Below are 27811 nucleotides of genomic sequence, written 5' to 3' on the forward strand. Positions count from 1 at the left end.
AACTTGTGACCCAAACGAATATCTTGTAATTACAATCAAAAGCGGAAAAACCTTGAAGACCCAAGATCTCTATAGGACGTCCTATCAAAATAATGTGCCTGCTCCAAAGACTGGATCTATCCAGATGTAGAATTACTTGGTCTTGCCCTGAAAGATCAGCCTAAAGTGCACCATGCAATGAATGATCTATGGCTTCTCAAAGAAGTTGGCTACTGAGAAAAAGCATTGGATAAATAATAGGAAATTAGACTAAATAGTTGGTTTCCAATTCTTCAATTAGAGTATCAGTCAGTAGATTCTTGCTGCCCAAATCACAGGCAACATTAACTAGGAACAAGCTCCGAAAATACAAAGAACTATGGCCTCAATTCATCATTCTTTTTCCATTTTTTTGGGGGGGAGGAAAAGTTTATTAGGCATTTTTATGTTTTACACCAAAATCTTTATGTTTTTTTTTGTGTGCCATTTTATGCTTGTTTTTGCCAGTCCTCATCACTTTTAGGTTGGCTGTCGAGCTGTTGGCTGTATTTGAAACATTTATTTTTGTGATTTTCCCAAGTTTAAATGATAATGTCTTGGTGTTCTCACCTGAGAATAGTAGTTTAGGATTAGTACAATTTAATTAGGATTAGCACAGTTTAATTGAATTAGTGATATGTGTAAAGAAAACATTGGCTGACCGAGGTGTAACATTGAACAATGCCTGAACAATGCAAGGAAAGACCAAAGTGCGAAAGTAAACAATGTCCTACAAACGCATTGCACTACCAGGGTCTTAGGTAAACTATTTTTGACCAGTTCACCTCCCCCATCTGTTTTAACATTTGTAATTGTGCATTTCATGAACTCGTGAGAATTTTTGTTCAGAATAGTTTATTTTTCCAAAATTGTTTTCTGGTTTCACATATGTCTTGCATTGATGACCTAACACCTTGATTTGTTCACTCTTCCAGGGTGAAAGGAAAGCTGAACTCTGGGATCCTGAAAAATGCAGCAAAAACCGCTGCAAAACCTGCTTTTTGTAAGCAGCTTCTTTACTGACAAGAGAGGTTTTGCCTGCAGAAAAAAACTAAGTAAAATGCATCAAGACTGGTGCTCAGCTCTGTCCAGTTTCAAAAAGTTGTTGGATCTGGTGTAAAAATCCAAATCACAAAATTTTTGGGAAACTATGCAATATCCAAAAATGTGCAACCTTTTTTATGGCAGTATCCTAGTGAAATTGGCTAGAAGAAAGAGTTACATAGACATGAAATGAGTCTGGCAGATGGAGAATCATCTGCTGGGACCGCTCTCTTACCCATTCTACCACTTGGCTCTTCCACCAGCCCATGACTTACACTCTCATTCTCCGTTAATGCTCCATGGTCTGTGCTTACAGAAGAGATATCACTGTTCCACCAGAAACAGGATCGCTGCGGTCTGTGATTGGTTGCAGTGGTAAGGTGATCTCCGAAGTGCATTATCTGATGGTGTGCTGCTCGAGTCACCTAACCACTGCAGGCAACCACAGGTGGGTGCTAGAGAGCGTCAAATATTTTGTTATTTTTAACAGCTGCAAGCCACCGTTGAGCTTTCCCACTTGCTCAGACAACCCCTTTAAAAGATACCTTAAGGGGCTTGCCATCTAGTTTAAATTAGCATTATATACATATAAAGTTAGAGCTCCAATATCATTAGGACTGTAAACTCCTTTGGGCAGGGTCCTCTCTCCTGTAGAGTGTCAGCTCTTATGGGCAGGGTCCTCTCTCCTGTAGAGTGCCAGCTCTTATGGGCAGGGTCCCCTCTCCTGTAGAGCGTCAGCTCTTATGGGCAGGGTCCTCTCCTGTAGAGCGTCAGCTCTTATGGGCAGGGTCCTCTCTCCTGTAGAGTGTCAGCTCTTATGGGCTGGGTCCTCTCTCCTGTAGAATGTAAGCTCTTTTGGGCATGTTCCTCTCCTGTAGAGTGTTAGCTCTTATGGGCAGGGTCCTCTCTCCTGTAGAGTGTCAGCTCTTATGGGCAGGGTCCCCTCTCCTGTAGAGCGTCAGCTCTTATGGGCAGGGTCCTCTCTCCTGTAGAGTGCCAGCTCTTATGGGCAGTGTCCCCTCTCCTGTAGAGCGTCAGCTCTTATGGGCAGGGTCCTCTCTCCTGTAGAGTGTCAGCTCTTATGGGCAGGGTCCTCTCTCCTGTAGAGTGTCAGCTCTTATGGGCAGGGTCCTCTCTCCTGTAGAGTGTCAGCTCTTATGGGCAGGGTCCTCTCTCCTGTAGAGTGTCAGCTCTTATGGGCAGGGTCCTCTCTCCTATAGAGTGAGATCTTATGGGCAGGGTCCTCTCTCCTGTAGAGTGTAAGCTCTTATGGGCAGGGTCTTCTCTCCTGTAGAGTGTCAGCTCTTATGGGCAGGGACCGCTCTCCTATAGAGTGAGATCTTATGGGCAGGGTCCTCTCTCCTATAGCGTCAGCTCTTATGGGCAGGGACCTCTCTCCTGTAGAGTGTAAGCTCTTATGGGCAGGGTCTTCTCTCCTGTAGAGTGTGAGATCTTATGGGCAGGGTCCTCTCTCCTATAGAGTGAGATCTTATGGGCAGGGACCTCTCTCCTATAGAGTGAGATCTTATGGGCACGGTCCTCTCTCCTGTAGAGTGTCAGTTTTGAAAGGCTTCTCTTCTTTGGTCTCACAGTTTAGATTACGATAATTTTACTGTACAATATATGATGCTGCTATACAAATAAAAATTCTCGAAATTTAAAAGGAACCTGACAGCTGATACATGCTGCCTGATCCAAGGTAAGTTTGACTTGGAAACTGCGAGGCATTCCAGAGGAAAATCATACTTTCAAACCTGCCAGGGAACCATGCCACTCAGGCGGATCCCTGTTGGGTTCTCTCTGCCCGCTGCCAGATGTTGCATGTATAGGGAGAGACCTGCCACTCAAGGGTAGAGGGTGAAGACTCCGGGATCCGCCTGTCTGACTAGTCTCCTGTGTGGCTTTTAGGGTAAGTTCACACCTGGCGATTTTGCTGCTTTTTTTTCTGCAGCAAAACCTGATCTTCTTGGCAGGAAAGAAGCGGTGTCAAAAACGCAGGTTTAGGTACGTTTTTTTTTCTCTCTTTGTCCATGCTAATGTCCTTGTATTTTCAGCAGCAAAAACACAGCAAATAATGATACCTGCGTTTTTGCTGCTTTTTATTCAACACCCATTCAAGTCAATGGGTGAAAAGACGCTGCAAAAACACTGAAAGAAGTGATATGCTCCATTTCCAAAAAACGCAGCAAAGCACAAAATACTGATCAAACAAAAAACCAATGTGTGTGCATGAGATTTCGGAAATCTCATAAACTTTGCTGGTATTGTAAAAAGCAGCTGAAAATTAGCATTAAAAAAAACGCAGTAAAAAAATGCAGCAAAAACGCCCTGTGTGAACTTACCCTTAAAGTGTGCTTTTCTCTTAAACATTGCAGTGTTTCAAGAACACTAGGCTGAAATCATGCTGCCAGGATCTGATACATGCTGCCCGTGGTTCGGGCTGAATTCATCAATTTACCAGTATTTTCAGGCCAGTTAGGTAATGTAAAACAAATCCTACAGTACAGACTTGAAGCTGAGAGTCGACATAATGGCGTGCTCAGTCCATGGGTGGTCCTAGAACTTTTTATTTACAATAGTTGCATAGAACAAAAGCCGACAAGGTTCCAGCACTTTGTCCCCCGCGATTACTTACAGCGGAACGGGCTAGAAACACTACACCGTATGCACTGAGCAGCATTACAAAACACGGAGTCTTACACTTCACGGCGACGCCAGCCACCATGACTTTGTCTCCGCACTGTAGAATCAGATCTACTTCCATCTTATGCAGCGCTAATCATCTGCAGACGAGGGACACGGACAGTGATTCATTTCATCTGTTTGGCACATGCCGTTTTTTTTTTTTTTGTTTTACTACATTTCGTAAACCAGAGATGTAAGGGGCAGATTACATTTGGAAATTGGGTTTTTTTAAGCTTGGCGAAGCGTAGGAAACAAGAAACAAGTGGAGAAGTTTTTTTGTAACATTAGTCGGCAGATAAATCCCAGAAAGCCGGCAAACCTTTTTGTCGAATTGGTGTTGGCCGAGAAATTGTTTTTCACGAGTGATGCTCGTTTCAAGTGGTGCTTACCTGTTTTTTTTGGAGCGCTCATCTTTTCCTCTTTTGACTCCAAATATCCTTGTAATCAGAGTGCTGAAGAGAAGTGTGGAGGAATTTCTCACCTAAAGTAAATAGAAAACGGGTAAAGCAAAATATCACGGAGGGAAAAAAAAAAAAAAAGACTTGCAGATGCCTTGCTGTACTTTATTTTCAAAAAACACACAGCCCAGAATCGAGCCGCGTACTCACAATATTCGGAGGCACTTACAGACCACCGCACGTCAAAACAGACTTTTAAAATATTCATGAAGGAATTTTTAAACAAATCTATTGCCCCTCCCAATAATAAAAAACATGGGTTCAAGTGGATCGGAACAAACGTTCAGCTTTTTATTAGTTTCATCCTAACAGTCCAAAAATATGTTTAGTAAGGTACCGTATATTCTCAGCTTGGTTTCACCAATCGAGCAAGCAAAACACAAACTGATCCAATAAGCATTAAGTTCAATATCACCACGGAAAAAATAGAAAACCTTTGTGGAAAAATAACATTTATACGAGTCATAAAAGCTGTCTCCAGACATAGTATAATTATCGATTTAAAGGTACTTTCATAAACAAACACCATAATCGCTCATATTTATAATTAGACAAAAAAAATACGTACGCTACTCACCTGGTAGCAGTGTTTTTTCAGGAGCCATGACAGCACAACGAGAGAGGGGATCCGCCCTTCAGGGACAGGAAACCTCAGACATAAAAGGGCGGCACCTCACTCACCCGCCAGTTGGTTTACAGAGTATGAAAGGACCTTCTAGGTTAGTAGCACATAAACAATATTAATATATGGTACAATTCACCCAGTGAATAAACTTAGGAATTTTCTAAAGGAAGTGTTGAACCCATAAACAAAGAGGGTAGGGAATATAAGGGTGCTGTCATGGCTCCTGAAAAAACACTGCTACCAGGTGAGTAGCGTACGTATTTATTCAGTCGCCATGACAGCACAACGAGAGACTTTCAGAGAAGTGAAAAGGTGACTAGGGAGGGATAATAGCTTCCAGCACCCTTCTCCCAAACGTGAGGTCGGAGGAGCCACCTAGATCTAATCTATAGTGTCTAAGAAAGGTGGATGGAGAAGACCATGTGGCCGCCTTACAGATGTCCTCAATCGATACTTCTGCTCTCTCAGCCCAGGATGTGGCTACCGCACGAGTGGAGTGAGCCTTTATACCTTCTGGAATCTCCACGCCACCTGCGGTATAAGCAAGAGATATCGCCTCCCTAATCCATCTGGCTAGGGTATGTTTTGACACTCTAAGTCCCTTCCTAACCCCCTGGTAGGATAAAAATAATGCGTGGTCTTTTTTCCAGGTGTCTGTTACTGAAATGTATTTAAGAAGGCACCTACGTACGTCCAAACAATGAAATCTCTGCTCCTTATTGTTAGAGGGATTAGGACAAAATGAAGGTAGGATCACCTCCTGGGATCTATGAAATTTTGAGGCAACCTTTGGAAGATAAAGAGGGTCAGGCCTCATCACCACTCTATCTTCCAAAAATTGCATATATGGACGTTGCCTGGATAATGCCTGAAGATCACTAACCCTTCTTGCCGATGTAAGAGCAACTAAGAGGGCTGTTTTGACCGACAGGATCTTGATCGGGACAGAGTCAATAGGCTCGAACGGAGCTTGTGTTAGAGCTGAGAGCACAAGATTTAGGTCCCATGGAACTATTCTCTGTTTAACAACCGGCCTGGATCTGGTGACCGCTTTGAAAAACCTTGTTATCCAGTGATTACTGGCTATGTTGGAATTATATAGTGCCCCTAGAGCTGAAACCTGAACTCTAAGGGTGCTGGTGGCTAAGCCTAACTCTAGGCCCTTCTGTAAAAATTCTAGGATCTGAGCAATATCAGGTTTTTGATCGATTTGTGCTCCTGAACTTGATAGGAACTTCCTCCATACCCTAACATAAATGCTAGTCGTGGAGGCATTCCTACTTTTAAGTAGAGTATTTACAAGATTCTGGGAGAATCCCTTTCCTTTCAGAAGTGACCTCTCAAGTTCCACGCTGTCAGGTGCAAGTTGGTTACTCGTGGATGGAAGACTGGACCCTGGGAAAGGAGGTCCGGTATTTCTGGGAGGATCCATGGTTGGGAAATGGACATGCTTCTCAACCATGGGAACCAAGACCTTCTGGGCCAGAATGGGGCTATTAAAACCACTCGGGCTCCGTCTTCGCGAATTTTCCTCAGAACTATAGGAATGAGATTCAGAGGAGGGAAAGCGTAGGCGAGATTGAAATTCCAGGGGATCAGAAGAGCGTCGACTGCGTACGGGTTGTCCCTTAGGTCTAGGGAACAGAATTGATGGAGTTTCTTGTTTCCTCGACTGGCAAACAGATCTATCTCTGGACATCCCCACAACCGCACGATCTGATTGAAGACAGCCGGTTTTAGAGACCAGTCCCCTTGTCTGAGCTCGTTGCGGCTTAAGTAATCGGCCATGGTATTTAGATTTCCCTTTATATGAAGGGCCGTAAGGGAGAGCAGGTGATTTTCGGCCATCTGAAAGATATGATTTGTAACGTTCATTAATGACCTAGACCGTGTACCTCCTTGGTGGTTCACATAAGCAACGGTCACCTGGCTGTCAGAGAGTATCCTAACATGTCTACCCTGCAGAGGTATAAGGAACCTATCTAAGGCGCGTTCCACCGCCATCAATTCCTTCAGATTGGAGGACGTGTCTCGCTCAGAATGGGACCACAGACCCTGAATGCAATTGCCCTCCCAGTGTGCTCCCCACCCCGTGGGGCTAGCATCCGTTGTTATTACCCGTGATATATGATATGTCCAAGGTACCCCTTTACGCAGATTAGGGATGTGTGTCCACCACCTTAGTGAACCCGTGGCCTCTACAGATAGGGAAAATTTTTTGTCAAGGTTTGCGCCCAGACGCCGAAAATTATGCAGAACATCCCATTGCAGAGCCCTGGAGTGAAACTGTGCCCACATCACCGCCGGAAAACAAGAAGTAAGTGAACCTAAGAGTGACATAGCACTTCTTAGGGAAACTACGGGATTACTAATTGCCCTGGAGGCCAGCCGGTGAATAGTATCAACTTTTGAGTCTGGCAGGCGACATTCCTGCTGAGCTGAATCCACAGTAAGACCCAAGAACTGCTGTGATGTTGAGGGCTGAAGACGCGACTTTTTGAGATTGATAATCCATCCTAAGTTGTGTAACGCCGCCATCACTTTCCCCAACTGTTCTTTACAGTGTACCTCTGAGCGCCCAACGATCAATAAATCATCCAGATAGGGAATTATTAGTATATTTTGCTCATGAAGGTGTGCCATAACCTCCACCATAATCTTAGTGAACACCCGAGGTGCGACTGCAACACCAAAGGGGAGTGCCCGATATTGAAAGTGCTCCACTGTGCCGGCAAGAGAAATCGCCACCCTGAGAAAGCGCTGATGAGTTGCATGTATCGGGACATGATAATAGGCGTCTTTCAGATCTAAGACAACCATGAAGCAATTGTGAAAAAGAAGCTTTATTGCCGACTTCACAGATTCCATTTTAAAGGATGGGACCAGCAGGAATACATTCAGGCCCTTCAGATTGATGATGGTACGATAAGATCCATCTGGCTTCTTTACCAGGAATAAAGGGGAGTAAAACCCCGTACCTTGTTCCTCCGTAGGTACTTTAACGAGAACCCCCTTTTTTTGGAGATCTCGAACCTCTGACTCCAACGCCAACTGTTCTGCGGGAGAAGAACGGATAGGAGTTAATTTGAATTTTTCCAGGGGGGTATGGTGGAATTGGAACTTTAGCCCCTCTTTAATGATACTGAGTATCCATGGACTATTGGTGATTTTTACCCAGGCTGGGTAGAAGGCCAAAAGCCTACCGCCCACCTGGGCCGCCAGTCATTGATGCTTTTTAGAGTCTCTAGAAGAGTTAAACATGTAACCTCTACCTCTTCCCCTGTAAGAGTTGTATCTGGTCGATTCTCTATTTGAATCCCTGTCCGATCTTCGGCGATATGGCCCTCCTCTATTATAGTCCCGTCTATAGAAGGGTCTTGCTAGGAGAGGGAATCGCTTCTTACTGTCACCTGCTTTTTCTAGAAGCTCATCCAGCACTGGGCCAAACAAATGAACCCCCTCACAGGGGATGCCACATAGTTTTGATCTGGCCTGCAAGTCTCCTGGCCAGCATTTTATCCAAAGAGCCCTACGGGCCGCATTGGACAGTGCTGATGACCTTGCCGCTAGCCTAACAGAATCGGCTGACGCATCCGCAAGGAAGGCTGCTGCATCCTGAATCATAGACATAGATGATAGGATCTCGCTCCTAGGAACCTTATCCTTGAGCTGGTTTTCTAGATTACCCAGCCATACCATCAACGACCGGGCAGTGCAGGTGGCCGCAATCGCTGGTCTCAGGGAACCCGCTGATGTTTCCCAAGCTCCTTTAAGGAATACCTCAGCTTTCCTATCAAGCGGGTCTTTTAGGCTCCCCAGATCCTCAAACGGAAGAGACGTCTTTTTACATGCTTTAGCCACCGCCGCATCCAGTTTCGGGACCTTGTCCCAGGGGGAAGAAGCTTCTTCCTCAAAGGGATATCTTCTTTTGAACGCTGGTGGGAGAGACCCCTTCCTTTCGGGTTTTTTCCATTCTCTCGTAATCAGAGACTTAACTTTATCAACTACGGGAAATACTCTTCTGGAATTGCGATCTATGCCCTTAAACATTATATCCTGGATGGAACATTCCGCCTGGGTCTCCTCAATGCCCATAGTGCTATTGACAGCTTTGACTAAGCGGTCAACCCTGTCCAGTGATAGACAGGTTCGACTAGATTCCACGTCCTCTGATGATGATGACGGATGAGAATCCGAACTCACACCACCCGTGTCTGAATCCACATCCAAGGCTGGGGATAATATCTCCTTCCTCTTTTTTGAAACTGTCTTCTGAGACCTTATGGAATCTCTGACCTCCTGTCTAACCAGATCCCTAAGAGTAGACGTAAGGTCAGGGGTCTCGTCCTCAATTAATTGTTGAATGCAGATGCTGCACAATTTCTTTTTATGTCCATCCGGAAGAGGTTCCGTACAGATGGCACACTCTCTATGTTTGGATTTGGACACAGATTTCCTCCCCTAATAAGGAGAGAGGGAATACAAGGAGGGACAGCTATCAGAAATGTACTTTCACGAAGCTCACTTACCCATCCCTGCAGTGAATGGTACCGTGATCGGGGGGTCCTTCTTAGCCGGAGATTTCTTACGGCCAGAGGACTTAGTTGACTTCTGAGTTTCTTTGGCTCTACCAGCGCGACTACTGCCACTAGACCGCCGCTGGGAGCTGCTCAAAGGTTGTTCAGGTAACTGCTGCTGCTCACCGCCCAGCTGCGGTGTTCCTTCCAGAGACTCCATTCCAAGATGGTGGACAGGAACAATGTTGAGGCCTCAGTGCAGCGTTTAAATCCATCCCCCTGGGTACCACCCCCGGATGGGGGGTCAGCAGGGACATCCCTCGGTGCACCGCTAATTGGTACTGCCTCCGCTAGCGCCCGTAGAGCGCCAGACTCCCTGAGGCCAAAATCCCCCCCTGCGACGCCGGGCGCCGCCATTAGCCAGGATAAGACGCTACCGCGCATGCGCGGCCGCATCATCGCCCCGCGCCGCACCCGCGTCATCAGGACACGCCCCTTCCGGACGCGGCCGCGGCGCTGAGAGCAGACGCGCCGAGCAAGGACGGCAGCGCTCACCTAGCCACCGCAGACCCCAGCAGCAGCGGCGGACCGACCCCAGGAGCTCCGGCAGATGCGCACCATTGGGCCTCACGTACCAGGTGAACAGCGGCACCACAGAAGTCAAGCCCCCCGCTTAGGGCTGCTTCCTCCTGCTGTCACCTACACAGACAGTCCCCCTGCCGTGTGGTGCTTCCATCCCCCTGATCAGGCCGAGGTAGGGGACCCCCGCTACCTGCATCGGCCTGTCAGGAGTGGGATAGCTTCTATCTTCAACCCTCTTCTCTGGGCCTGTCTGAAGAGGTTCCACTGTCAGGGACAGGAAACCAACTGGCGGGTGAGTGAGGTGCCGCCCTTTTATGTCTGAGGTTTCCTGTCCCTGAAGGGCGGATCCCCTCTCTCGTTGTGCTGTCATGGCGACTGAATAAATATTATTAAAATCTCTATCCCGTTAAGAAAAGGAGGCTGAATTCTGCCTCTTCACTATCTGGACAGCTTTGTGAGATTCTGAGCTATCTTTACTTGTGGGGAAAGAAATTATATAAAACACAACAGTGGCGTCCAAAGGTGAAATATTAACTACAAGTTATTAATTATAAATTACAAGAAAATATATAGCGTTGTATACCCTGAGATCACCGTTGTGCAAAAATTTAGTGGAGACCGCTAGAAAGGAAAACAATAGCCTGTGCTCCAAACATGAATAGAGGCCGAAATCCACCCAAGCAAGAAATAAAATAATGTATGGTAAAACAATGAAATTTTATTGAAACCAGTATAGCAATAGCCTTCCCTGACGAAGGAAGTTATATTCCAAAACGCGCGTCGGGGTGCGCGATATCTAGACCTTGGCGGCATTTAAATGTATACTCTCCTAATATATACTTACTCGATTCCCCTACATATACGCACATGGCACTTTAAGGATATATATTGTATGGTATATTGCACTTGCACATGGCACTTTGAAATGGATACTTGACAGTGTACTGTGGACTTCTAATTATATGCACTTTATTTAATTTCTATCTTTTTATTGCTATCGGGATTAAAAAAAGTTTTGGAGTTTATATTTTCCTCTTTTTTATATGGTTCTAATACATGCACTTATTTATTATATATATATATATATATATATATATATATATATATATATATATATATATATATATATATATATATATATATATTGTCTAAGGGGTACTTCCGTCTTTCTGTCTGCAACTTCCGTAACGGAAATCCCGCATCGCTGATTGATTTCGCCAGCTGCCTGTCATGGCTGCCGCGACCAATCAGCGACGGGCACAGTCCGATTAGTCCCTCCCTACTCCCCTGCAGTCAGTGCCCGGCGTCCGCATACTCCCCTCCACTTAGCGGTAACGGACCGCGTTATGCCGCGGGTACCGCACTCCGTTACCGCTGCTATTAACCCTGTGTGTCCCCAACTTTTTACTATTGATGCTGCCTATGCAGCATCAATAGTAAAAAGATGTAATGTTAAAAATATTAAAAAAAACAAAAAACCTGCTATACTCACCTTCCAGACACAAAAGCGCACAGAGAGGTCAAAAAGAGTTGCAAAAAAGTCACAGTAAATAAGCAAGTGCTAGACAAAAAATGAAAAAATACAAAAATACAGGGTATTTAGTTAATACGTTTTTTTGCAAAAAAAGTATGTTAAGCTGCTCCACCAATCACCAAGGTATACCCATAATAGAGCAGTCCTGTCTAATGTATATAATCCCTATCTGATGTATTTAAAAACCTGATCATCTGTATAGTACCTGTATAAGCAGGGTTCAAAGAGAAAATATCCATGTGGACATGCAGGATGGAACAGCTACAATGCAAATGACCCACAGAGGAGTGGTGGACTCCCCAGTTTTGTAGAAACAAGAGAACAATTATAGAACCAAAAACACATGGGCTACTTGCACAGTGAGCAAGTCTGTAGGAACCTGTTCACACCACCAAAAAACTTGAAGACACAAAAGCGCACAGAGAGGTAAAAAAATACTCTGTTGTAAAAAAGTCACAGTAAATAAGCAAGTGCTAGTCAAAAAATGAAAAAATACAAAAATACAGGGTATTTAGTTAATACTTTTTTTGCCAAAAAAGTATGTTTTAGCAGTGGATATACTGTTATCTTGCACAAGTCTTGATATGTGCACATGGCTCGTATTTATTTTTTAAATCTTTTTATAATTTGTATGCTAGTCTATTGCCATACTGGTTTCAATAAAGTTTCATTGTTTTACCATACATTATTTTATTTCTTGCTTGGGTGGATTTCGACCTCTATTCATGTTTGGAGCACAGGCTATTGTGGAGAAAGAGTACAGCATGTACGGTAAATTCAGGAAACATCTGCGCTGCTACCTTCGTAATAGTTATGGTAGTAAATGAAGCAGTGTTAGATGGGTTCCTGTGTACTATTGAGCAGAAGAAACAGCTACAGAGGTGAGGCTGTACCAGCTCCTCAAGCTGTCTGCGGTTTGCTCTGTGTATGCAGTCAGAGACTCAGAAGACCCCTTTAAAAAAGCCATGATAGCCAACAGTAGATAAAACCTTTTAAAGGTCTACAAAGAAATAATACAAATTACCACCCCTACCAAAAAGCAAACAAACAACTATGTATCTAAAGTAATAAGAACGTAATGTACATGTGGTCTTAAATTAAAACCAGCAAATAAAAATAAAAAATAGCTTAAAAATGTAAAAAAATGGTACCCAAAATCGTTTTCTCAGGAAAAGTATTAAAGCGAGGTTTTGAAATTTTTTTTGTACAACATGCATTCATGGATGTAAAAAAAACAACAACAAAAAAAGTCAGGAGTGACCTAGCTGAGAATGTGAGTCCTCTGTATCTGCAGCATTTACTGTGACTTTTTTACAACAGAGTATTTTTGACCTCGCTGTGCTCTTTTGTGTCAACAAGTGTTTTGGTGGTGTGTGAACATGTTCCTACAGAGTTGTTCACTGTGCAAGTGGCCCATGTGTTTTAGGTTCTAGCATTACACAGCAAGTTGTTTCTTTTGGTGATGTATATGCAGTAAAAGGTGGTTTACACTAAATAAATAACAGTGTTCTTCTTTGTTTTTTTTTTGTTTTGTTTTTTTTTTGGGGGGGGGGGGGCAATTATATTTTTATAACTTTTTCTTACTATATTTTTTACAAGTATTTGTAACAAAATAATTTCCCCGAGAAGTGAAAAAATGTGTAGATTACAGATTTTACCTTTTCACTGCAACGGGGGAATTTTCGTAATGCAAGTTACAGGGGTTATCTGCCCTTGAGCTACAGGTCTACAGTCACTGTATGTGACTGCAGACTTGTGAATTATCACATTGCGTGCATTGCACACTGTGAGGATTCTACGGTGCTGGAAACATGACCTCAAGAAGATGATTTGCATACATGAAGTCACTTGCCGACTAGATGGGGGCAACCTTGCTCAAAGCGAGCGTATCAAGAGAGAACAGATACAGTCTAGTCGGAATGTGGCCAGTAAGCAAATTACTTACGGTCACATGTCTCCCAGCTCCCGATGTGAGGTTTCACAAGTTTGCAGTCACTCATAGTGACTGCAGACTATTAGCTAAAAACCAGACAATTCTTCAGGCAAAAACAGACATCTGCATTGCTAAAAGTCACTGCAAGAGATCATCTGGATTTCTGTTAATCACATGTTAGGCCAGGTTCAATGGAAAACAGAGCATGCAAGAGAAAGGGTGAGAGTAGAGAGAAGATAAAGAGGATAGAAAGAGGATAAAGAGAGGAGATAGAGAAGGGAGGGTTCTTGTAAAAGAGGAAGGGAAATAGAGAGAGGACTTAGAGGGAGGAAAGTGATGGGGAAAGGTAGAGAGGTAAAAGAAAGAAGAAATCGAGGAGTGGAGGGAGAGATGAGAGGACAGTGGGGAGAGAAAGGGAAATGAAGTGTTTGGAAAGAGAAGGAAGAGAAAAGGGAGAAAGAGGAGTGGGAGCAGAAAAGTGGGATGAGGGGGAAAAGAGGAGAAAGTGGAGAAAAAGAGGGGAGTGAGTGAAGTGAGGCGAGAGGACAGTGGAGAGAAGACAAAAGGGAAGAGAGGAAACAGACAAACTGAAAGAGGTGGAGAAAATGAAAAGGGGATGTGGCCTACCACCACATGGCAACATTACTATAATGTACAGTACAGACCAAAAGTTTGGACACACCTTCTCATTTAGAGATTTTTCTGTATTTTCATGACTATGAAAATTGTACATTCACACTGAAGGCATCAAAACGATGAATTAAGGCTACGTTCACATTAGCGTTGCGTCGGGTGCAGCCGCGGCGACGCATGCGTCATGCGCCCCTATATTTAACATGGGGGCGCATGGACATGCGTTGTCTTGCGTTTTGTGACGCATGCGTCATTTTTGGCGCAAGCATCAAGGCGCAGAGGACGCTGCAAGTTGCATTTTTTTTCCGTCCAAAATCAAGCCAAAAATGGACGCATGCGTCACAAAACAATGCGCTTTTGCATGTGTTTTGCATGCGTTGCCGACGCAACACACAACAACACAAATGTGAACGTAGCCTAACACATGTGGAATTATATACTTAAAGATGTGTGAAACAACTGAAAATATGTCTTATTTTCTAGGTTCTTCAAAGTAGCCACCTTTTGCTTTGATGACTGCTTTGCACACTCTTGGCATTCTCTTGATGAGCTTCAAGAGGTAGTCACCGGGAATGGTTTTCACTTCACAGGTGTGCCCTGTCAGGTTTAATAAGTGGGATTTCTTGCTTAAGTTGGGACCATCAGTTGTGTTGAGCAGAAGTCTGGTGGATACACAGCTGATAGTGCTACTGAATAGACTGTTAGAATTTGTATTATGGCAAGAAAAAAGCAGCTAAGTAAAGAAAAACGAGTGGCCATCATTACTTTAAGAAATGAAGGTCAGTCAGTCCGAAAAATTTGGAACACTTTGAAAGTGTCCCCAAGTGCAGTTGCAAAAACCTTCAAGTGCTACAAAGAACCTGGCTCACATGAGGACCGCCCCAGGAAAGGAAGACCAAGAGTCACCTCTGCTTCTGAGGATAAGTTTATCCGAGTCACCAGCTTCAGAAATCGCAGGTCAAAAGCAGGTCAAATTAGAGACCAGGTCAATGCCACGCAGAGTTCTAGCAGCAGACACATCTCTACAACTGTTAAGAGGAGACTTTGTGCAGCAGGCCTTCATGGTAAAATAGCTGCTAGAAAACCACTGCTAAGAACAGGCAACAAGCAGAATAGACTTGTTTGGGCTAAAGAACACAAGGAATGGACAGTAGACCAGTGGAAATCTGTGCTTTGGTCTGATGAGTTCAAATTTGAGATCTTTGGTTCCAATCACCGTGTCTTTGTGCAACACAGAAAAGGTGAACGGATGGACTCTACATGCCTGGTTCCCACCGTGAAGCATGGAGGAGGAGGAGGTGTGATGGTGTGGGGGTGCTTTGCTGGTAACACTTTTGGGGATTTATTCAAATTTGAAGGCATACTGAACCAGCATGGCTACCACAGCATCTTGCAGCGGCATGCTATTCCATCTGGTTTGTGTTTAGTTGGACCATCATTTATTTTTCAACAGGACAATGACCCCAAACACACTTCCAGGCTGTGTAAGGCAAAAGGGCCAACAAGTGCTAAGTATCTCTGGGATCTCCTTCAAGATTGTTGGAAGACCATTCCCGGTGACTACCTCTTGAAGCTCATCAAGAGAATGCCAAGAGTATGCAAAGCAGTCATCAAAGCAAAAGTTGGCTACTTTGAAGACCCTAGAATATAAGACATATTTTCAGTTGTTTCACACTTTTTTGTTAAGTATATATTTCCACATGTGTTAATTCATAGTTTTGATGCCTTCAGTGTGAATTTACAATTTTCATAGTCATGAAAATACAGAAAAATCTTTAAATGAGGTGTGTCCAAACTTTTGGTCTGTACTGTATGTCAGAAACCAGGTGTAAACTGTAGCTAAAATCTACGCCAGCTTATGGTGTAGATGTCATCTTCTGCCGCAGGACATACATTCTTAATATGTTTAGCGCACCTTTGTTCAGCGCTCTATAGGTTAAGACTGGAGTACAAAACGCCAATCTTGATAAATTCTCCCTATTGTGTAATGTACAAAAAAAAAAAAAAAAACAAATTTCGAGCAACTTTTTGCTCAACAATTTGGATGCATGTTTCTTAATAAACCCCTTTCACTATACATAATAGATGATGCAAGTTGGATGGCTGGGGGGAGTGGGATTTTTTAAGCTACACCTCAGATAAAAGTCAGCTGATGGATGATGCTTCTACTAAGCACGTGTTCGGTGGCATTGTGCAAGAACTATAGATCATATCTGGAGAGTTCCATCAAATAACTTTCTATACTTATCCCACATGTAATTTGCTTGAAGGCATAAAAGAAACAGAAGGCCATGATGAGCCTTCTTGCAGAGACCAACAATCCACATTTCAGGCCTTCGTGTCCTTGTTGTACACATGGTGTCCTTGAGTGGCTGCTGGTTACTGGTTGTTTAGTACAAGAATTCTTTCGCCCAAGTATTTGGAATTCTAATTGGCACAAGAACTGAACCTAAGTGACACTGTGCGTAGAGAGCGGAGAATTTTGATGTTGAAGGACAAAGGCGTGCTCTATAGTACCTCTCAGCGCTCGTAATCAGTTTATGATGCTTATCTCGCTTCGGTCTGCTGAGACGGCATATTTTCAATTTTTAATTCCCACAGATAGCTGTATTGGTGTTTCATTTATTTGCCGGGTTTTCTGCTGTCGTATTCATAACATTTGACGGCAGCTGCCAAGTTTGACAACTTTGTTAATTCTCATCGTGCCTACAAGAATATTTGTCTTCAATAAAAACATGTGTTTGTCTGTATTACATATTCTGAGAATGATGAGAGGGGAAAAAGTATTTGGTGAACGAGAAATCCCCAGGAACATGAAAGAATTGAAAATGTTGAACTAGTGGAAAATGTGCTATATGGAAGGATAACAGCATATGGAAGACCCCTGGAAGCATTTCTGACTCACAGATCGCTGCTGAGAACAATGGTATCACACTTTTACTACACTTTAAGGACTGACAATAAAACATTCAAAATCAATGAGAAATTGGGAGTCTACAGAAAAAAAAGCGTTAAGAAACATTCTTTCCTGTATAATGACTTGTATATAAGACAAAATTTTAAAAGGATTTAAAAAACATATATAATTTAAGTAAACCAAAATTGAAATTTTTTTTTTATTAAAAACTTGGAAATGTCAGTGTAATTTATGAAGGAAGCAAGAAGTGCCAAAAATTAGCAACTCAGAGGGACTCTGACTTGTATATAAGGCAAAATTTTAAAAGGATTTAAAAAACATATATAATTTAAGTAAACCAAAATTGAAATTTTTTTTTTATTAAAAACTTGGAAATGTCAGTGTAATTTATGAAGGAAGCAAGAAGTGCCAAAAATTAGCAACTCAGAGGGACTCAGATACACCCTGTATTAGACATAAGGAAAGGCCTCTTACACATTCTGTTCAAATGGTAATGTAGTAGCACTCCTAGTCACATAAAAGCCAAGTGCAAAGCCTGTCAAAAATTACAAGCAGGGTTATCCATACAGCCTACAAGGCACAAACTGAGGTGCCTCATTCAAATATTGTGAACTAAGAGTAGCTCTGGTACTCCTACAATCATGAAAGCTCGGTACACAGTGCAAAGCCTACCAAGCATTACAAGCAGGTTTATCCATACATACAACTGGAGTGCCTCAAAAAAATAAAAAAAAGTATAGTTGTGATATTTCTACACTCAAAGGCTTTGCACAAAGAGCAAAGCTAAGAAAAAAATGTAAGTAGGGTCATCCAGTCATCCCTAGATGGCAAATATTGAACATTAAAAACACTATGTACTGCTGTCATCTGGTGGTATGGAAAAGTCGGGTCTAATCCAGGCTTTGCTCATTTTTAGCAGAGTGAGCCTGTCAGTGCTTTGTTGATAGACAAAAGCGTCCGTCTATTATGAACGCGCTCAGAAAAGAAGCTAGCGACCTCATAAGGCATGGAGTGACAGCTCATGCCAGGTGTCCAGTTTTTAAACCCAATTTTGAATTTTGAAACCCAATAATTGAAGGTTGCAGGGGACCTAGAGAGTATGCTGGTTTGTTGGCCTTTGATAGTACACCGATGCCTCCCTGCTGCATGTCTCCCTTTCCTCTCCTCCTTGATTGGGCAAGGTGAACAATCCGTACTCATTTTTGGCCAATATAAATGTAACTTGAGGGTCACGGGAAAGACAGCAGTACATAAAGTCTGCCATATGTGAAAAGGTCCCAACAGCCAACACTTCCCTGTCTCCACCATGAGGACATCTCTCCATGTCCTCTTCCTCCTCATTCCCCACCTCAGCCAATCCACATATGTGTGACAAGACAAAGCTTGTGTTTGTACTAGCCTCAACTAGCTCCTGTTACTCCTACTCTTCCTCAGCCTCCATCTCCTCATTGTAACCCAATCCGAACTGAGCAGATGAGATGAGGCTGGACTAGGTAGTATCTCCTTGTCTCATGTCTTCCTCAGTCTTCAACTGGTCTGCATGCAAAGCTTCATGTATAATTGTGAGCAGCAACTGTTTAAGGAGGTAGAGTAGGATCGTGGCATCAGCGTCGTTCACCATCTTTGTGGACTCCTCAAAGTCTTGGAGAACCGAACAAATGTCAGACATCCATGCCCACTCTTCAATAATGTGTGGAGGCTGACCAGAACAACGACGAGTGTGCTGGAGCACATGTGCTCTGCTAGGGTGAAACTTGGTCCCAGCCTCCACAATGGTCACCCAGTGTTCAGTCAGGAAAATGTAGCATCCCTGGCCACAAGCGTATTTCCACAAGTCGGTCGTTAAGTGGACAATCCCAGTAAGTGCATTGGTAAGGGCATGGGTGATGTTCCTTGACACATTCTGGTACAAGAAGGGGAAAAAAGTGGTGGCTGGGGACAGAGTAACGTGGAACGGCTGCCGCCATGAGTAGATGGAGATCCTCTGTGTCCACAAGCCTAAACAGCAACATTTCCATGACAAACAGCCTGGAAATGGGCCCATTTAGTGTTTAGGCACAGGGATGGGTGGCTGGGAACTTTCTATTTCGTTCCATGGCCTGAAGTAGGGACAGCTGAACGCTGTACTGGGACTAGGATTTGGAAGCACCTGATGATGGTGTGTCAGAATGTACAAGGACAGGTGCAGGACAGGAGGCATCTGTACCAGTGTCATGAACAGGGGATTCAGAACTACCTAGCACAGGGGGAGAGGAAGTGGTGTCACCTGCTGGCACCAATCGTGGACACGCGTTCGGACCACCGAGTCGGGTGCTTAGATGACATGTGCCTGATAATGTTGGTGCAGGTTAAGATTTTAGTGATAAAGCCACTGCTGACTTTAGCATGGCACAGGTTGCAAATTACCATGTTTTTTGTCTCAGAACTCTTTTTTTTTTTTTTTTTTTTTTTTAAGTCCCATACTGGGGAACACCTAACTCTTTGATGGAGAAATTCACGAGTGTTGGTGCTCTGTGGAATAGTTGCCTGCCTTCTCCCTTTGCTCACCCCACTGCCTCTTCCTGCCTGTTTCAGTGCTGCTGATCCCACCCCCTCAGTGCTGCTAGGTCAGCTTCCCTGGTTGGGTCAGTGTCTTCATCAACCACCACCTCATCTTCCACCCCCGCACCCTGGTCCTCCTGACTTGGAACTTAACACAACATGACTTAAGATACCTTCACACTGAACGATATCGCTAGCGATCCGTGACGTTGCAGCGTCCTGGCTAGCGATATCGTTCAGTTTGACACGCAGCAGCGATCTGGATCCTGCTGTGATGTCGTCGGTCGCTGCAGAAAGTCCAGAACTTTATTTCGTCGCTGGACTTCCTGCTGACATCGCTGAATCGGCGTGTGTCTTCACTGGTAACCAGGGTAAACATCGGGTTATTAAGCGCAGGGCCGCGCTTAGTAACCCGATGTTTACCCTGGTTACCAGCGTAAAAGTAAAAAAACAAACACTACATACTTAACTTCGCTGTCTGTCCCCGGCGCTGTGCTTTCCTGCACTGGCTGTGAGCGCCGGCTAGCCGGAAAGCAGAGCGGTGACGTCACCGCTTTGCTTTCCGGCCGATGTGCTGATGTTTACCCTGGTTACCGGCATCGTTGGTCGCTGGAGAGCGGTCTGTGTGACAGCTCTCCAGCAACCAAACAGCGACGCTGCAGCGATCGACATCGTTGTCGGTATCGCTGCAGCGTCGCTGAGTGTGAAGGTATCTTTATCGGCAACTGTGTCTCATCATTTTCCAACAAACTTTTCAGTTACCCACCATCATCTTCTTGAGGTCGTGGCTGCTCTAGGTTTTGTGCATCACTAAACAGCATGTCCTCCTGTCCCTCTCGTCGCATGCAGGTTGAAAAGCCACAATCAAGAAATTATGTTGTAAATAGCTCCTCAGAGTGTCCTAGTGTGGGACCACTGGTCTCCTGAGACTCAACATGGTGGGAGGAAGAAGGATCAGAGTGAGGATTAAGTGATACAGACTGTAGGCTAGTGAGACTGGACAATGTGGATGACTTATAGCCTTACTACTAAAAATAAAAAGCCTCCTGCATGATGTTCTTTACTTAAAAGCAACAAGTAAATTACACAAATCCCTTTGTGAACATTTCCCGGTGATATCTTTGCCATGATAAACTTTTGATAATTGTTCAGCCAGATGGACTCCGCAGAAGACAAATTGAAGTACAGTACATCACTAAAGACAGTCCGACTTATTTATGATACAAGTCAGCCAAATGGTTCCTATCCACACTGACAAATGTGTCCTTAACAGCCTTTAACACTGGCCGCTATACAATATCTCTTATCTTCCAAGACATGGTAATATATAATAGATCAATAAATCTGTCACCAAAAAACGGATGCGAAATTTAAATCTTTGCTTGTATTTTGCTACCCGCAGGTCTTGTAAATCTCTGGTGCCTGCTGGAGATGTATGGGGAATGTATTTTGTCAGAAGGCAAGAAAGATACGGTACATTTTATCGCTTTTAAAAATGTATAAAAGAATAACAGCTATAAATAGAGAAGAAGGGAACCAGGATCCAAGAGAAAAAGACAAAAAAGCAAAAAATAAGAAAAAGAAAAGTAATGGTTGTCCATCCAAAACATTTGAGAGGTTACTAGAAAGAGCAACCGGTCAGAAACAGTCATTACCTACCGTAGTTATTTAATAGGTAATAAATTCTGGATAGGTGGGGGACTTCTGGAACCCAGACAAAACAAGGTTCCAGTCCCCTCACCTGGAAGACCGCCGATACAAAGAGTTTGAATGTAGCAGTTGTCAACCGTGTGCCCTGCCGGCCAAGTCAAAGAATTCCAAGCGAGCAGTGTAGTTCACAGGTCTGATTTTTTTTCCGTCGTATAGTCCGCACAAAACCACGGATCAAATGCGCCAATGCAAGTTTATGGGTCAGTTAAAGAAATTATATAGCACTTGGATGCCACCTGTGTGATGTCCATTTTTCATGGAACGTTTGATAGAAGTTTAAGAACCTTTTTTTTTTTTTTCCAATCCCACCCTATCGATCATGAACACTGATGAAACGCGATGAAGGAGGAAAAGACATCTGGAAAAACCAAACGTACGCTCAGAATGACAAAAAAAAAAACAAAACAACAAAATAGGTGAACACATAAAACACAACTTAAAAATTGTGCAAATTACAAGAAAAATTAGGTGTAAACGAAAAACAGATTAAAAAAAAAAAACAGGAAAAAACAGGCCCAAAATTCAATACTGAATAGGGCTTTATAAGATTACTGGAAGCCAGAAGAATTCTGAATGTAGCAAAGGATTAGAAAAAGGGCGATAATTCATGAAGTCGCACTTGATCATTTAAAGCGTAATCTGTCAAAATACCCAAATGTATTTTTTTATATGACTTGAATCATACCATTTTCACAAGTTCTCCCTTTTGCAGGCTCTTTCTTTAATTTTCTGTTGTCTCTGAGCTTGTGGATGGAGACTAATTGTTAAGATGTCTCCCTTACACTGCACGCACAGACATGAAGGATTCCTTCTTTACGATAAACACACCAATACTGAGCTGTGTGGCTGTGAATCCAACATTTCGATGAGCAAAATAACACTAAAAAGCAGGAGCACAATCTGTGTGGTTTCTTTTTGCATCTTTTTCTTGCTCTGTACCTCCTGGTTCCCTTTCTAGATTTTAAGAATCAGCTATAAACTGTTAGGTCAGGAAGATGGATTTTTGTACTTTTCATAGTGAATGATAGAATACGTAAATACAAGCTGTAAATGGTCATTGAAAGGCATATCAGAATTTAACTCTTCAGCTTTGACCACCAGATCACAGTTGAGGTACTGTAAGGTAATCTGATGTAGAAAAAAATGTAGTGATCCCTGGTATTAAAGTTGCTAGATGTGAATTGTGAGTTCAGCACTACATCATAATTCAGACTGTACATAACGATCACTACAAGATAGGGAATGGATTTTGTACTTTATTAGTTACTTAGCATTACTAAACTGTGGGCCGGATTCATTAGGACCGGAATCGTGCACATCAGTCTTGACGAAGACACCACTGGAGTAAGGTGCGCCTGAATATAGAGCATCTTTCAATAGCTGTGCGCCTTTGAGTAGAAATTTTACTCTAGTCAGGGACTGGAGTACATATCCGGCATACTTTGTCATTAAAGTGGTGTAAAATTTGATGAATTTGCCATGCTTCGTCCAAGCTCTAACCAATTTGTTGAAGCTGACCAGGACTGGCAAAAAAAAAAAATGCCCAAGTGTCACAAAAATGTTGTGCAATCTAATGGGAATCTGACAGCAGCTTTTTGCAGCATGATGTAGGGGCAGAGAACCTGATCCAAGCACTGCATGGCTTACTAGGCTGTATGTTATTTCAATAAAATCAGTAGATTATCATTAGAGGACTAGGTGTCTCGTGCCATGTAGTCCTTCTCAACTGTATAACCCTGCCCACACCACTGATTAGCAATGAAAGCTGCCAACCAGTGGTGTGGGTGGGATTATAAAGGGCTCAGAATTTAGAGCACTGCTAGACTTGTAGCAGAAAAAAGTAGGGATTTTATCCAAACGGCACCAAGAAGACTAGTAAGTGAAGCATCACTAGAATGCCCAAACATTATGCTAATCTCAAATTCCAAAGCAAAAACATAAGTGATAGATTCCCTCTAATGAATCGGACACAAAACGTTTATATATTATCTGTATAATGGTCCTTTTAAAAAGGGTGATCTGATGAACAACATTTATCATCTATCTAGAGCAGTGCTCCCCAAGTTCGGTCCTCAAGAGCCACCAACGGGACATGTTTTCAGGATTTCCTTAATTTTGCCCAGGTGAGAGTTCCATCATCTACACAGGCAACGATTCCATCACCTGGGCCATACTATGGAAATCCTGAAAACATGACCTGTTGGTGGCTCTTGAGGACCGGAGTTGGGGAACACTGATCTAGAGGATAGAAGGAGGAACCCCTTCTTTGTAATGGTGGGGAATCCAGTGCTCGGACCCCTACTGATGATGCATTTATCACCTATCTTGTTGATCTATATTAAATTGATTTCAATTTATAGGGAAAATAAGCAATTGTGAACCTGACCTTTCACCAGCATTAAATTGAAACCTCACCGACTTTAGCAGTAGAGTGCAGCAGACTGTATGAACTCTGTCACACCGCTATCCGGAGTATGTGACGGCTGTCAAACTATAAATGAACTTTCTTCTGTGAACTTGTAATGTTCTCACTCTGTAAAATCTCCATTAACTAAGATCTAGACGGATGCCAAAATGAAATTATGAACTAATGTGCCGCAGACTACCGTAATTTCACAATTGCACTCCATCATAAAACACAGGAGGATGCCGAGCGCTCACCCCATGGAACGACCATGAAATTACTAAAGAGCAACAGACTCTACCAGGCTCCGAAAGTAAAATCACCATCATTTTACGAAACCGCAACACTGACTATGTAGATTGTCTTTACTCACCCAGTGTAAATAGACCGTCTGCCTGGTATAATGTGATTGGCAAATTTAGAGAGCAGATAATAGTGGAGGAGTAATATTATCGAGGAGGTGTTTTCAGAACTTTTAGTAAAAGGGTTTGTTCAGTGCTGCTCACTTTGATATTGTGAGGAACGCTCCACTGGTGACGTCGCGTTGACAGGTTATGTGAGCAACGCAACATCACCAGCAATACTTACCTCACAGAAGTGAGTGACACCAAACAACCCAATAAAGTCAACGATTGCCCAAGAAGTGGTCAAGAGTTAATATGGATCCTTCACACCTGGTTGCTTCTGGATCACTTTTAAAAAGGAGTTGTCTCATGAATGCAACTTGGGTCAACATGCTTTAATAAGTTATAGTGATAATGTAGAGGGGAGTCCCCTATGTAGAGATCACTTTAAGAGCCAGAAGCTTCTGGTTAGTGTTTGGGTTGACCAAGGCAATAAGACATCTTGGGATGCAGGCAATCTAAAGAATAAAATAGAGATGATCCAAAATGGCTTGATGAATAAAAATGATCTTTACTGTGGTGGTCTCAATGCATATAACCTGTTTAATAGCTCTAGGGCTTTGAAACATGTTGAATGCCTCGAGACCACAACTGTAGCACAATTTGATAGCTCTGGGGTTTCAAAATGCCTTGTAGTTGTAGACCACCGCACGACAATTCTTCTTCATCAACCAATCTTAAAAGAGGTCTCGTTCATTCTTACAGATGAGCTGAACCCTAAGACATCTGCTTGCCTTGGTCAGCCCAAGACTGTTTCATTTGCCGTGATCTTCGCTGAGTCTACAGGAAGGATTGTGACATCAGGCTACACTGATCATGAATCACGCTCTGCTGTAGTGTTGTACCTATACATATGGAACACCAAAACGAGAACCTCCTTTATTCATTCAAACCAAATGCCGTCTGCCTAGATGTGCTAACCCTAAGGCCTCTTTCACACTTCCTTCTTTGTAGTCCCGTCGAGATACGTCGTTTTATGAGAAAACAGAATCCTGCAAAAAAGTTTGCAGGATCCTGCATTTGCTCTTAGGCCAGTGTCACACTGGTGACTTAAACGGATGAGTGCAAAGCGATAAAAAAAAATCGCATTTCACTCGGACCAATGTTACACCATGGTGCAGCTCCCAGCAGCCGATTTTTTGTTGGCCGTTTTCCTCAGACACTCGGCCGACTCTCGGCTCACTCGCACCCATATAAGCCTATTGGTGCGAGTGAGACAGCGCACATCACTCGGATATCATCCGAGTGCTGTGCGCTAAACGCGGACCCCGGCAATGGAGGAGATGGAGAAATTAGTTTCTCCGCCTCCTCCGCAGATGTGCTCTGATCCGCTCTGTGCAAGAGGCTCGGTGCACAGACGCATGACACTCGGCTCCAGCTCGCAGAAGAGCAGGAGCCGAGGGTCATTATCATATCGCATCCGATGCTCTCGCATCGAATGCAATACGCTAGTGTGACGCCGGCCTCAGACTTGTATTAGCGACGTATCGCCACACGTTTCTTCTGTCGTGCACTGGATCCTGCGGAATTTGACGGCCCGTCTTTTCCAAAAAACGTTCCATGAAACGTTTTTTTGTCTGCAGTGGAAAAACGTTCCCCGACGCCTCCTGCAGCATACGTCGTTCCACAGAATGGGAGCCTATGGACACTGGATCCTGCGCACACTGTGAAATGCAGGAATCCAGTGACAGATGCAGTTTTTACTTCTGAGCATGCCTGGAAACATATTCCAACCCGGAGAAAAGTGTCTCTCTCTCGTCCTGTAAATTTCTCCATTGAAATTTAGGCAACAACGCGTGTAACGCATCCGTCAAAACACTGGATGCATTCCAAATGTTTGTCGCTATTTGCACGACGTCTGTCGATACGTCACAACAATGCATTACGACGCCCGACAGCAGACGGAAGTGTGAAAGAGGCCTAAGAGCACTCCTTTTTCTCCACAATGGAGAACTCTTCTATAAGTGCAGCTACTGTAGTTGTGAACTCAGCCTTCCGTGCTGCAAGGGAAACTACTGGTTGACTACGTTTTCTTGTTGGGACCTGCTGAGCTCAGCAAGAACACAGTGGCTGAATTAGAATAGGCTCACATCTGCCTTTTATAAACCTTTCGACACATATGAACAGAGCGGATATGAGATCAAATGCACAGAGCTGATCAATTTACACTATGGATTTTCTACACCGCGTCAACAGTATTTCTTGAGACGTCAATCACAATCATGTAATGGTAACAGTCTGCATATTCACACTCGGTGGGATAGTATACAAAGGGAAAATCCGCTTTGGGCAATTGTTTTTGGTGTCTTCAGAAGAACAAACTGATTGCAGGTTGTGCGGTAAAAAAAGCGCTTTGGTAAAACCATGGTATCGAAATGCTTATGTGCCATATGTGATATTATTACTACAGCTCCAAATAATTGATATATTTTATTCAGATATTGTTGGACCCACTGCGCCACTGGCCGGGCTAACCCTGGATGGGCGTGCCTGAGTGTCTATTTGGTCTTCACTAGAGCCTCTGATGGTGAGGATAGGCTGGGCTGCCGGTAGACACCAGCTACCACTCCGGGGCATTTCCCGGGACTGCACCAGGTGCCTGGAGGGTCAAGTACTTGGGTACGGATTACAGGTGGGTGAGACAGAAGCGTAGTTCGGCAGTCCGAGGTCGGTGCAGGCAGCACAGGTTCAGGATTCATAGCCAAGGTCAAGAGCGGAGAGATGAGCATACAAGAGAAGGCAGGCCAGGTTGATAACAAGTGAGACTAGGCCAATACAGGGAACCAGAGACTGAGCTACTAAAAACCTAAGTTCAGGCGAGGAATGGAGGGTGGAGTTGCCAGTTATATCACTTATTGGCAGGTGATAGGCTGGGAGAAGCAGATCTCTGTAGGACAAAATGGATACAAACCCCTGGAGAGTTCAGGAGCACCCCTCTTCGACTCTCAAACAGCAGAGCTCAAGGATCAAGCAATGCAGCACAGAGCGATGGTCAGGTATATGTTGATGACACTCAGATCTATCTCTCTGGCATAGACGTCACCTCTCTGCTGTCCACAATCCCAGAGTGTCTATCAGCCATATCCTCCTCCTTCCCATCACGCTTCCTAAAGCTCAAAGTAAACAAAACTGAACTCTTCATCTTTCCCCATCTCACCTATTCAATCTGTCACAATAAATGCAATAAATGACATCAAGCTATCCCCTATACCGTAAGGCTGATGCCTCAGAGTAACTCTGCCCTGTCCTTCAAACTGCCGCCACCAACTGAAAAATATCTCTGGAATACAACCTTGTATCTACTAAAAGGTTAATGCATGCCCTCATCATCTCCCGCCTCGACTACTGCAACATCCTCCTCTGTGGCCTTCCAGCTAACACTCTAGCACCTCTCCAGTCAGTCCATCCTTAACTCTGCTGCCTGACTAATCTACCTCTCTCCTCCTCCGCTTCTACCCCCTGAAAATCCCTTCATTGGCTTCCAATTCCCCAACAAATCCAGTTCAAACTACTACGTTGACCTACAAAGACATCCATAATCTCTCTACTCTATATATCGTCGACCTAATCTCTCGATATCTTCCCTCAAGTAATCTTTGGTCCTCTCAATATCTCCTTCTCACTCCCACACTAGTACATTTTTCACCCAATCGCCTCCAAGACTTCTTCCGAGTTTCCCCTCATCCTCTAGAATTCTGTGCCACAACACGTCCGATTATCTACCACACTTAGAACTTTCAGACGGAACCTGAAAACCCATCTCTTCAAGAAAGCTTACAGCCTACAATGACACCGCTGCCTCCTCA

The 27811-nt window shown here is 43.7% G+C and overlaps 1 protein-coding gene across 1 annotated transcript in view; it reads right to left on the bottom strand.

Moving 5' to 3' along the window:
* THADA (THADA armadillo repeat containing) overlaps window positions 1-27811 on the bottom strand; it is a 626363-nt gene that overhangs the window by 361982 nt on the left and 236570 nt on the right. Inside the window, exon 27 of the mRNA XM_069768603.1 lies at window positions 4137-4228. Coding sequence (XP_069624704.1) covers window positions 4137-4228 — 92 coding nt within the window. The remainder of the gene's footprint in view (window positions 1-4136; window positions 4229-27811) is intronic.

The sequence above is a fragment of the Ranitomeya imitator genome, chromosome 5, assembly GCF_032444005.1.
Source record: "Ranitomeya imitator isolate aRanImi1 chromosome 5, aRanImi1.pri, whole genome shotgun sequence".
NCBI lineage: Eukaryota > Metazoa > Chordata > Amphibia > Anura > Dendrobatidae > Ranitomeya > Ranitomeya imitator.